The sequence below is a fragment of the Anas platyrhynchos genome, chromosome 13 (genome assembly GCF_047663525.1).
Source record: "Anas platyrhynchos isolate ZD024472 breed Pekin duck chromosome 13, IASCAAS_PekinDuck_T2T, whole genome shotgun sequence".
In the NCBI taxonomy this organism is placed as follows: domain Eukaryota; kingdom Metazoa; phylum Chordata; class Aves; order Anseriformes; family Anatidae; genus Anas; species Anas platyrhynchos.
This window is the reverse complement of record NC_092599.1, coordinates 12,738,660-12,751,040: the sequence shown is the minus strand read 5'-3', so window position 1 is coordinate 12,751,040 and position 12,381 is coordinate 12,738,660. Positions and strand designations below refer to the sequence as shown.

The following is a 12,381-nucleotide window of genomic DNA, read 5'->3' as shown; positions in this document are numbered from 1 at the left end:
TGATTACAATATTCTTTGCTGACTAATCCCAGTTTTTTCACTTCCTTCACTGGTGATGATTACCTAAGTGGTTCCTTATTTATCAGGAAGAGATATGGGCACTGCAGTACTAGTCCCTGAGAGCAAGAAAAGGATTTGAGTGCTTACCATCTCAACAGTGATAATGCTTATATTTATCCTAATTTTGTACTTTCAAAAGGAAGTTTGGCTTTGCACGTGCTTCTGTTTGGAATGGCATTACAGCTGAGTTCTGCCCCTCAGTTACACAACTTGGACAGGTATCCTGTACTAATGAATGTTCAAAGTTTATGCAAATTGTCTAATATGTACATGTAACATTTCAGATTTGTGTAATTTAATAAAGCCAAAGAAAACATTCTAGCTGTTGCCACATGAAATTACCCAGTATAGCAATTCTCAGCTCATCATTTTAATCATTCTAAAACTAAACTCACAATCACTTCAGCTTATGATACTAACTGGACAGAAATCAGTGCATCTGTGGACCAAAACAAAAACAGCCAACAACAAAAACACCACCACACACAAACAAGCAAACAAACTGTCAAGAGATAAAGAGATGAGAAAATTACCAGCTCCTTTTCAGGGCATCCGGAGAAGAATGCAGGATCAGAAATAGGATCAGAAAGAAATGACTGAAGTAGGTTTAACCGCAGACCAGTAGGAGGTTCATTTGTCATCTTTACTCCGTTTTGCAGAATAGTTACTGGGAACTAGAAATTAAAAAATAGCAAAACTGCACTCAGAAAGTATGGAATATATATATTATATTATTATAAAAATACATTATTACATTTTGTTTGCTATATTAACTGTTATCTGTAAGAAATCACATTTTAAAGATCAACAGATTAAAAAAGAACTCAAAGAAAGCTAAGACTGTGCTGTGAACTACAAACCTGTATTTTAAAGAGTTTTGTTGGTATTCAATACCTTACAGGTAAAATGTATGCTGCAAAAATAAATTTTTCAATTTATGTGAAAGAAAAACTCACAGGCAACAAAAAAATTCCTTAATTACCCATGCTGGCAATATGCAGCTCCATTCACTACTATACAAAATATCACACATCACAATATCAAAGTATTGAAAAGGTAGATTGGTATTGTTATTTTTAGAACTAATTTTTAAATGACCTTTCTTGATTAAATTATCTCTTCAACAGCCTCTAAGCATTTGAGAAAAGTCCCACATTATTAGTTCCTTCAGGTATATGAAAAATTGGGTTAAAATTTCACCAGCTTTTCCCTTCTATGAATAAATACTGTTTGTCAATACACGTACCTTTGGGGATGGGTAACTAGTAAGCCAAAGTCTGAAGTCTGGATGACATTTTTCACTACTAAACTCTTCACATATTTTCTCTAGTACTGGCATCCAGGAGACAGCTAAATGACAATTTTGTAAACAAACCCAAGTTCCTTCTTCCATTCCTTCTTGAATCATTTTCGTAGCAATAGGTCCTTGTCCTTGTCCTAATGAGATGGACTGAAACTTATTTCCGACCATCTCTTTGTCATTTGCAAATTTCAGAAGGCCTTGAAAAGAAAGCATACGATTTTAGCATTTCTTCATTAAAAAGAAGCTATGTCATGAAAAAATGTTAATTACTATTTTTTAAAAATATACATACAACAAGAAGGTATAGCTTTAGTGTAGATTGTAATTATTCAGAATTAAATAACGTTGTCCTTTTTAGGGAGCACATGATTGTATCAGTCTGACATAATGCACTCAAATCTACTTGTGCTAAGGGCAAAATAATCCCCACTGTGTATTGAAGAGGAAGTGCAGGTCTTGAATCTGAAAAATTGTTCTTGGCTTTCATTTTCTCTTTGTGCGTATACTTACTGGACATGGGATCTGCTCCTGGAGATAGCACAAATATTAGAGGGATTGTAGAATTTGAATCTAAGTAGCTTTTTGTTAGATCAAAAGGTGGTGGCTCTACAAATTTCTTCCCCAGTTTATCTGTTACAAACGTTGTTATAGCTGGACCAATCTGGTGAAGTAAATACAGACTATTAACTTAAATCAAACATAAATGATTATTTCACAGCATCTTCAAAGCACACTGTACCCTAACTCAGTTAAATTCCTCAGCAAAACACCTAGAGAGAGACCTCTCTAGTTTGCACAGATGTGAGACTAGTTTTGCTGAATGCTTCAGAAGCATAGGTTTCAGCTCATGTTGTCACCCCCTGCCTTTCATTTCTTTTTTTTTTCCCCCAAAGGTGATTAAAATGTTTTTAGCAAATAAAAGGTAAAATAACTCATACGAGCAACACTGAATCACACTAAAACTTTAATTGAGGCTTTACCTAGTGTGAAGGACCAGCATGTTTCCCTCTTAGAATTAATTACACTAATGTTCACTAATGAGCAGTTGCAACATGTACTTTAAATCCTAACATTGGTTGTTCCTAAACAGCACACAATACAATTTGATAAGTGAAATAAGGAAGAATGTGTTTAAAGTTCTGTTTGGCTGTTCAGCACATTTCATCTCTCTATTCACATTTAACCTTTAGTATGAAAGCACATTGTACTGCACACTCTGTGCATTTCTTCTTGTTAACATGTCCTGCTCTTGGGTATATGGGGTGCATCAAAGAACAGACTGAACACAAATGAGCACTTGAAGAAAACTAGAACGATGAATATACTCCGAAAAATGCAAACAGAACATCTCAGATGATGTTTTAACTGCTTAATTGAAAAATAAGAATAGCATTTATTTTCTTAATAACCTGTTCTTAATAATCTGTTCTTCATCATATTTTCTTTTAACAACTATTGCAAACTATGGTATAAGACCTGCAACAGTCTACAAACACATGATAATGTATCATTTTACCTTGTCTGGCCTTAAGCACCGAAGAATTACCATCTTTTGTAATTCGTTTAATGTATTATTCCATTGTTCTGGTAATGGAAAGCTTTGTGGCTCTTTGCTGTCATAAATTTTTTGCCATTCACCTATATTTTCAGTCACGTGATTCCTAGAGGAAAAAGTGCTTACAGTTACTGTAAATACTTGGAGTGTATTTTGATATTTATCAAAAATACATCTATATCAGAAAATAATCCAACAGCTGAATGAAGCTCTTTCCCCAGCATGCTGTTGCAGAAATACAAGACTTCACCTGAAAGGTTCTGAGTTGACAGTAAGCTCTGCTTCCTCTTCTATCCAGCATTGTGTGGTACTTGATAGAATCATAGGTATGGGATGATGGCATGAATTTTTGGCTTCTTGTATTTCAGGAAAAACTCCACTTTAGAACATTTCTTTTCAGCATGTTATGTGTAATTTGGTCAAAAACAATTATCCATAATTCATATCATTTTACTATACCTCAGTCCTTTCAAAGCTGGGATTTCACTTGCACGACATATTTCATCCCAGCTCTTATCTGGTAGCCAAGATGGATCTGGATTCTTGTATTTATTCTTGAGACCCACACCACCAGTTAGTAAGAACATAAACTCTTGACGTTCAATTTCATTTTTAGCCCTATATTCCAAGCAGGGAAAAAAAAAAAAAACAAAAACAAAAACAAACAAACAAACAAAAAACAGTTAGCAATACTCCTACTGCAGTAACAGCTGAGATCAGATCACAGTATTCTAGACAATCAAGAAATTGTATGGTAGAAAATGACTGATAACAACTACAGTAATGATTTCAAGATTTAAAAGTATATATCTACTTATTTGTTTTTAAAAAGTGCTATTATTCTTAATTTTTAAAGGCTTTATAGAAAAAATAGATTCTAGGAATACAATAAAGGAAAAAATTGGGCCAGGAAGAATGGTCCATATACAGGTATGTACACACTGTTATTAAATAGAAATGCGCATTATAGTCATGATCACACAATTTATGATCACACAATTTATCTTTCCTTTCACAATGTATTAGCACAAAATTAGAAAAAAAAAAAAAAAGCAGAGGAAGACAAATAAAAAGACAGTAGAAGAGAGAAGACTACAACTGAGATCTCATGATGGATGCAAACAGGTATAAGAGGAAGATGAGGGAAAATGGAAAAAAAAATAAAAAGACAAAAAGCTAGAAGTTGCTAGAATGGCACAATAGCGTCAGACTTCTATTTATAAACTTATTAAGTAATAGCAATAGCTTTTGATACTACTATCCATTTTCTTTAAACGGATGTATTTTCTTTAAAAGATGTATCAGTGACTAAGCCATTGGTTTAAATATGAACACAAACATTTTCTCTGTAACGTGCCCAAAGGCTATAGTAGTGATACATGTACCTACATCTTTCACTTGTCCATATTATGAGTATTAAAAACCCCAAATATTCTTGACTTTTTCCCCAGTAAGAAAATCATTGGTTTCTGTTATTAAAAACTTCAGAAAAATGAGCTTACATGAGAAGATTGCAGCAGAGTAAAAAGGAAAAGAGCAGCTTGTCCTTTTCAAACAGTGAGCGACACACGTTGCAGTACAAATTGTATGTAAAGTGATCAGTTAGATATCGAAGTCGCTTCTCCAAAATTTTGGATTTGTTACTAAGAAGAAACAAATAAGGTGAGACTTCAGATTTAATAACTTAAGCAAATCAGTTAAGAATCTAAATCTATTTAACATTGTGGATGAATCACATTAAGCCTGCATGCTCCACAAGAGACATAGAAGCCCATTTCCCCCCAAATTCAATTACACTCAATGCTTCACAGCTCTGTTGAGAGTTCCAAGCAAAATAATGAACTGATTTGCTGGAGTTAGGTGGCAGCACTCTTAGTGAGTTCACTCATAGTGAACACCCTTTCTATAAGCAAGATTCTTACAAATACTTAAATATTAGTCTGCAGTGCATGCTTACAGTTCATGACTTGCTCAAACAGTGACTAAAAAGAACATTTATTTTACTAACAAATTATATTTTGTTTCAAAAGCCTACATTTAAAGAGGGCTGAGAGGTAAATGGTTTAAAAACAGAGGGAACTGTTCAGAAGAAGAGAATGAAAACATCTTATTTTATACTATAAATACTGTATTTACCTATCATGAATAGAGTTGATGAAGAGATTAACAAACCAGCTAAGGGAGTATTGGTACATGGGATCAATGTTTGCCAGGTCTGCAATACTGAAGAACAGCACCGATGAATGCTTTGCAATTGGTCGATAGCCTTCTCGAGATTCAGCTATTTTAAGCTCCGTTTTCTCTGCAACCTACATATCAATAGTAATTTCAAGTTTGTTTGTTTGTTTGTTTTCCCCAAAGACAATCTTCCTGTTCTTTGGAACAAAAATGTTCCTACCAAGTAACATCATTAAAATATTTCTACACATCACTTTTTAACACTACAGTGAGACAACTTTAATGTTCCAAAATGCACAATCACAATAGGTAATGCCTACACTAGGAAAATGAGCACTTTAATGCAGTAGTGCCTGATCTATTTATCTATACTGTAGGATGCAATAGTCAAAACAAAGGATAAACATGTCACAACAGTTCTGATGCATCTTTTAGCTGCAGCTGTATCAATCTTTATCTCTGCAATATTAAAAAATATGGGCAATTTCAGACTGCTCATTTATTTAAGCTCTATTTATTCTACTACAAATCAGCTTTATACAAAATAATACTTTGAATATAAAAAGGTTTTTCAGAATTAAACTGTTAGACATATTCTAAGATTATCCTTAATAGGTATTGACAAAAGGACAACATCGGCTTAAAGAAAGTTTGATTTCTGTTAAGTCTGTAATAATTTTGAAAACATCTTTATTCTTTTATTATTTGGCTCTCATTGACTTCAGATGGTATTTTATGCATTAAATATAACAAAAGAATCTAGGCTTGCATACCTATATTAGTCACCCAGATTATTAATGTCTGAGTTTTCTTTTTGTTTTTAAAATTAGGTCCTTCCTTTAGCTTAACGTGTTACCTTAACTTCAGAATTTGCCACTTTTTATTCAGTCCTTTAGATAGATACATATTCTTCAAAACATGTGTAAATTGCAGACTGAATAAACCACCTGTGGAGATTCTAGAATAGTCCAAATTTTATTTCTTCATATTTCACAAGCATAGAATTTCTTCCTTGCATCTAATCCACAGTTCTTTTGCTAGCTGCAAATTTTACATTTAATTTGTACATATTATTAAGGAAAAAACATTATCATTCCTTACCTGCTGTTTTTTTGTGATTTCATTGGCCATTATTTTAGCAGAATCCAAGATCTCAATAGCACTCTCATCTTCCAGAATATTCCCTTCAGATGACTGTAAGGTTTCTAAAATTTTCCTCTCAATTTCTTTTAGATTCTTTTTATTGGCTGCAGACTGAAGGATGAGAATATTTCTTTCCTCTTCTAATTCTGGTCTGAATAAGAAAAACACTTATAGCAAACATAGTCAATTCTCATCTTCCACTGACTATAAAGGAAGCCCATGAAGACAACTCTCTGTTCCCACCATAAATATCTGTGAGTATTCCCATCGGTTTAAATGGGTTGCTACTGTTGAGCATATATTTATAACAGAGTACAGATTTCTTTGCATAACTTCAGTATTTGGAAATGAATTGCTGAGTTTTAACATCTTAGCACTTTACAAATGTTGGCACATCCAAGTTTTACTTTATTATATCTCTGGATCTGAAAAAAAAGTGCAATATGCGGAGTAAGTTTACTCCTGGAAGCAGTTTTTTAGCAAACAGAATTTAGCCCAATTGCATAGACAGTTCTGTATGACCCAGAAACTACTTTATGTCTGTGAAGGTTCAGATAAGACCTGTATTAAGTTTCAGAAGTACTCTGTATTTATTTTGCAAGAAATTAAAACTAAATCTTAATAATTCAGCACCTATGTCTGGCAGCTTAATCGACTTGCAAAAACACAGTAATGATTTAAACATAGAAAACTATGTCAATATTATTCAAAAATAAAAGAATATTACAGGAGAAAATTGCCATAAAAAAAAATAATTGATTTTACATCTGCTATTTTGATTATCCTGTTGACACGTCACAGTAAATGTCACATAATCTACTTGCATTTCAGTGAAGTCCTAGTAAACTTTGTATAAGACAACAAAACCAAAAAAAAATTTTAAGCTTTTACTGAGCAACATGTACAACATGTAATATTCATTTTGCTTTACAACAAATTCACCTCTCATTTCCTTGGAATTATGCCATAAAATATTTTAAGTGGCCGTTTGCCAAACAGAGATACCTACCTCTCTTTTGCTACAACAATACCTAGCAATTGGTCTTCAAGTCCCTCTGGTGTTATCATAAAATTGAGTAAAGAAACTTTTGTAGAAAGTTCAGGCAAATAATGTGGATTTCTCAGTTTTGTGGTAATAAAAAACTTGAAATCACTGGAATACTCAATAACCATCTCACCAAGCCTGATACAATCCACGCCTCCTAAAGTTAAAATTAGAAACATTAAGAAAAACCTTATGTCAACTGCTTATAGAAAAAAAAAAAACATTATTTCTGTGATGAATTAAAAGCAAATTTAAATGAAAATTTTCTGAAAAGTAAAAACGAATACATAAATCTGATACTCTGCCAAATTTTCACATTGACTGAAATTTTCAAACTGATTCAATCCAATTTCTACTGTACTTTCAATGTACATATACAATACCAGAGATGGTAATTGAGAACAGTGAAATTATTCTCAAATACCGAATTCTTAGGTATTTGAAGGAACCCTTTCCTTCAATTACCTTTCTGAAATAAACTCCAGTGAACAATGTTTCAACTTTTCCCCTTTTCATTTCAGAAGGGAGGAACACATACTTGTGCTTGTCTGCATTTTCTGTCTTTTTCCAGATAAAAGAGAAAGAAAAGTTGAAAACCAAAGTCACAGCTACTCAGCAAGTTTCAGAGAAGCACAAGAAAACTGTGGAGGTAGCAATAAACCAGGAAGGAAACCAGACAATAACATAGACTAAAAGCTGAACAGTAATGTAATCCATGGTTCAAAATTAATCTTGATGTACCTTGCTTAAAAGTCTGTTTAAGTAGCAGAGGTTCAAGTGATGGGTCTAGTTCTTCCCCAACATTTTCCAGCAGAAGTGGAGTTCCAAACTGAATGCAGTTCTCCAGGGTTCTCATATAATCTGTGTCACTGACCTTGATAACATTCAGGCGGTTTTCTTTCTCAAGATTCTTGATCCATTTATTTGCTTGACCTTGAGGATCAATCATTAATGGCCTAGAATATACAAAAAAAAATTTCTCTGTTCTTGCAGAAATTTCAAGCTATATTAAAATGCTTCTGTGTCAGATTGGCAAGGGAAAAGTGATAAGTTTTAAAATAACTGAAATCAAGATTTTAACTGACAAATGGAATACAAGTGTTTTATCACAACTTGAAAAGTAATAGCAAAAATAGTTTTAAGGCGTTCAAAAAACATTCATAACTTTTTCATAAAATACACCTGAATGCAGAATTCTATGAAAACCTCGTTCTGTCCCTCCACTAGAACTATCAGCATTTATTTATCTATATTTTTAAATTAAGTTTATTTTTACAAATGCTGATAGTTTTGAGTTCTCTCTCACATATCTTTGTACCTAAAAAAAAAAAATCAACAATCAGTTGCAGTTTGAATCTGAGATGTTAGTATATTAGTTGGTATAAGGTTGGAATTGTAAGAAGGGCAGGGCAAGATGACTGTATTTTGATTTTGTTGAACAAAATTTGTTCCCCATTGCTCTTGCTGATTTTATCCATATTTATGTATTTTAATAGAAGTCAAGAATGAACAATATTAAACATCTCCACTTACTGCACTCTTCAGAGAATTTAAGTAACATTCAAAGAATGGAATTATACATTGTAATCCAAATGCAATCTGAATCTATAGTTAAGACTCTTAAGATAACACAGATCACAGGAACATTAATAGGAAGTTTTATAATCTTATGTTCCAGCTGAGTGCAGACAATTTGTAGATAGCTAATGGGAGCTTTCACATCACTGCACCTCCAGAAAACTTCCAGTAACTATATATTCAAATTCCTCTAGTCTAATACCTCTCAAATTTATTAAATTCAGAAGACAAGGATAAAAGGTTTCCAGTTCTGCTTTCCAGCACATTGTATTTACAGAGGCTAAACTGTCTCTAGATGTTTAAGGTTTTTGTTTGTTTGTTTTGTTTGTGTGTGTGTGTGTGTGAAATCTTGTTTTTTTTTGGATTAGAAAATTAAACCTTTTTGTCACCTACCAACGTCTTGAATTCTCAACAATGACCCCATTGTCTACAGAAAAGACATCAGTTGGTAAACCAGCAATATTCCAGGCTCTTATTTTTATTGGGTCACCAAGAGTATTACTCAAAGAGAAAGTATCAGAACAAGGGATATTTTTCTTCTGCAAGAAAAGAAAAATAGAAAAAAAAAAAAAAAAGAAAGAAAGAAAGAAAAAAAAAAAACAAACCTTTATTACATGTTTCTTTATATCTTTTATTAAATGTCTTCAATTCAGATGGTCAAAGTACATTTCCTTTTAATAATTTTTTTTAAGAGATTTTAAAGTTAATTATTCTATTTAAAGGAAAAAGAGAGAAAATTCTGAGATTATATTTAAATAATAATCAAGCCTCACAAAGCTAATGATGTGCTCTCAATTTCAGATATGCTATTTTAAGTTTGAAGTAAATTCACTAATTCAATGAAGTCTAAATTTACATAATATTGGATTAGCAGAATTTATCTCACTTATTTTAATGAGTTTTATTAGGCTAGTAATAAACAAATTTAAAAAGATTTAGGTTTAGGCCCACATTATGAAGCCTTTCGCAGCAGTCTAAAAAAAAAAAAAACTATTAAAAAATAAGATAATGTTCTAACCTTGCATAGCTTGCTCCAATCTTTCGTACATTCTTGTCGAAATCCAGCAGTAAATGCTCCTAGATAAGCTATCACACCAGCTGATATCAGAACATCTCCTGTCAAATTATCATACACGTCTTGAAGATCATTTGCAGCATTATTCCATCTATGACAAGCAGAAGTTAAAGAATAAAATGCTGCTGAAACCCCCACATTTATGGCATTGATGACAAGCATCAACCTTTTTGTTGTTCTTATATCATATATGTATGTACATGTTATATCTGTATCTCTATATAGAGAGATGTTGTTATATATATTACATTGTTGTTTCTTCATATTTTCAATACTTTCTCTACAATTCTCTCAATGTTACTGCCTGCATTTTTATTTTACCATAATCAAGAATCTTCCAAGGGCCCAAACAGTTAAAATCCCATACAGCCTTCAGATAGAGATTCAGTATTAAAGCCTCAGAGAGCTGATGTAGAAACTAATGTTTCTACAGTAGATACTATATCTGACATTTGAACTTTAATCTGACCTTGATTTCTCTCCACCAAGGCCTCCAATCAGCTTCTCTGCTCGTTCTAGTTTTTTAGCACACAGATCAACCTGGAATTCTAAACGAGCCTTTTCTTCAGTTTTCTCAGTAAAAGTTCGTTCCAAAGAAGCCAAACGATTTTCGACCTCTTCAAGTTCATCTCTCTTCTGATTCAAAAGTGCTAGTGTCTCTGCTAAGGATTGCTGTGCCTCTCTCAAACGGTCTTTCTTGGGTGCAACAACCTATTCAATTGCAAACAATACACAAATGCACATTTTGTATATTTATTATTTAATAACAATGCTTAAGGTGAAGATACCAAGCAAAGGAAAAAATTCATAATCACTGGGGGATTAGGATCAAAAACTTACCTTTGCAACCTTGTCATACACCTCCATTGCCATTATCCACTTACACAAACCCTCTGCTGCTGAGGAAGCTTTAGCCACCTTTGGTGGATCAAACTCTGGATTAGTCAGGTATTCAGCCCGAATCTTCTGCATGACAGCTGCCTGGATAATGAATGCATTACAGGTCATTAAATTTTTCGTACGACAAAGGCTTGCTGCTGACACTGATTGCCATTTCTCTATATACCAAAATAGTAAAGAACTGCTCAGCATTTATTAATTGTTGTAGAAATCACTTCTCATTTGTTTCCTTAAATTTCCCTGTCACTCTTTGCAGCCTTTCATGTTTTCATCCTAATCCTATCCTTATCCTTCATAATCACACAATTAGTGTATCTTCCATGTGGCAGTTACTTAAGTGTTAAGATCATTACAGTCATATAGAAGCCATAATTTACACTGTCCCTTGATGCAAAACATGCTAATTTCATTACTTGCTATCATTTCTTGACACAGCTATTGGGACTGACTATAAGAATGTGTATCTACTAACATAAGACAAGATCTGAATGAATTGCATTGCTTGTACCTACTTTTTGGAACCAGCTTTCTAAAGGGCAAAGCAAGTTCAATCTCTACTGAACTTGGAAAATTGCAAGAATCACACTCTTGAATAGTAGGTCATAATTTGAAGTTATGTAGCTAGTACATTTCCTGGTTTATTGTGTATGTTCTAGTATATGTAAAAAATATTGCCCATTTTTTCAGCATGCATCCAATCAAAATTACACAATTAGAAAAAAAAATATAAAAAGAACCAATGTAGACAGTTATTTTAGAAAATGAAAATATAATACTGGAATAGTTTACTGAGAAAAACTATCTTAAAAAAAAAAGGCATGGAAATGTTGGACAGGGATCAAACATTCACTGTTTCTACTAAATAAATAAATAAATAAAAATAAAACCAAAATAAAACACGTGAAATGAGGCTAAGAGGACCAAGCTTCAGAAGAAACAACACAGCTTTTCATATCACTTAAAATAGACTTCTGGAGTGCTTTGTGAAAAGATCTTGGGGATATAGAAAGCGTATATGATCTTAAGGGGACTAGAGAAGTTAAAAGAAGAGTGATCCACCAAAAGCTACTAAAAACAGAAACTATCTAACTTAGGGCATCCTTCATTTAAATTCTGGGAGGGTGGAAAAATATTTGGTGAAAGTACCATACACACTATTCCTAGGCCTAACTATCCCTAGGCACTATTCTTATCAAGGCACCTAATTATGGCCATTTTTGGGTAAGACAGACGACAGTTTTGTGTTATTTTTATGTCTTTTTTTTATGAGATAGTACTTTTAAATTGCAAAGTTAGAAACATTTGTGCACAGGACATTTCATTCAAATAGAAAATAGGCAAAATAGAAGCCTTAGAAACTCCCAAAGGGAATTTTAAATCCTTCTGAAATGCCACTTACAAGGGAGAGAGAAAGTTTGACTCATTTGCGATGACAATATTCATCCTATAAGGATGCCTTGTAATCTTGTAAGCACTGTTGGTCATAATAAATTGACAAATTCTGGCCAAATGCGGCCACTAATATAAAATTTTCTAATTTTCCC

General features: G+C 33.0%; 1 protein-coding gene and 1 long non-coding RNA gene across 8 annotated transcripts in view; one reads left to right on the top strand and one right to left on the bottom strand.

Annotated features, from left to right (window-relative positions):
• DNAH12 (dynein axonemal heavy chain 12) overlaps window positions 1-12,381 on the bottom strand; it is a 65,466-nt gene that overhangs the window by 8,400 nt on the left and 44,685 nt on the right. For all 6 annotated transcript variants that reach the window (XM_072044097.1, XM_072044101.1, XM_072044098.1 and 3 more), the window contains 14 exons: window positions 10,778-10,918; window positions 10,407-10,648; window positions 9,881-10,028; window positions 9,256-9,401; window positions 8,026-8,240; window positions 7,249-7,441; window positions 6,198-6,390; window positions 5,055-5,227; window positions 4,421-4,561; window positions 3,378-3,536; window positions 2,880-3,024; window positions 1,874-2,024; window positions 1,307-1,560; window positions 594-734 (listed from right to left, as the gene is read on the bottom strand). In XM_072044097.1, the coding sequence (XP_071900198.1) occupies window positions 594-734; window positions 1,307-1,560; window positions 1,874-2,024; window positions 2,880-3,024; window positions 3,378-3,536; window positions 4,421-4,561; window positions 5,055-5,227; window positions 6,198-6,390; window positions 7,249-7,441; window positions 8,026-8,240; window positions 9,256-9,401; window positions 9,881-10,028; window positions 10,407-10,648; window positions 10,778-10,918 (2,442 nt within the window). The remainder of the gene's footprint in view (window positions 1-593; window positions 735-1,306; window positions 1,561-1,873; window positions 2,025-2,879; window positions 3,025-3,377; window positions 3,537-4,420; window positions 4,562-5,054; window positions 5,228-6,197; window positions 6,391-7,248; window positions 7,442-8,025; window positions 8,241-9,255; window positions 9,402-9,880; window positions 10,029-10,406; window positions 10,649-10,777; window positions 10,919-12,381) is intronic.
• Window positions 1-12,381, top strand: part of LOC119718254 (uncharacterized) — a 66,365-nt gene that overhangs the window by 42,246 nt on the left and 11,738 nt on the right. Inside the window, exons 2-3 of one of the 2 annotated variants that reach the window (XR_005269086.2) lie at window positions 6,330-6,493; window positions 7,856-8,031. This is a non-coding gene — a long non-coding RNA (uncharacterized lncRNA). Of the gene's footprint in view, window positions 1-6,329; window positions 6,494-7,855; window positions 8,032-12,381 lie in introns of those variants that run through there. The other variant, XR_005269087.2, reaches the window with a different exon arrangement.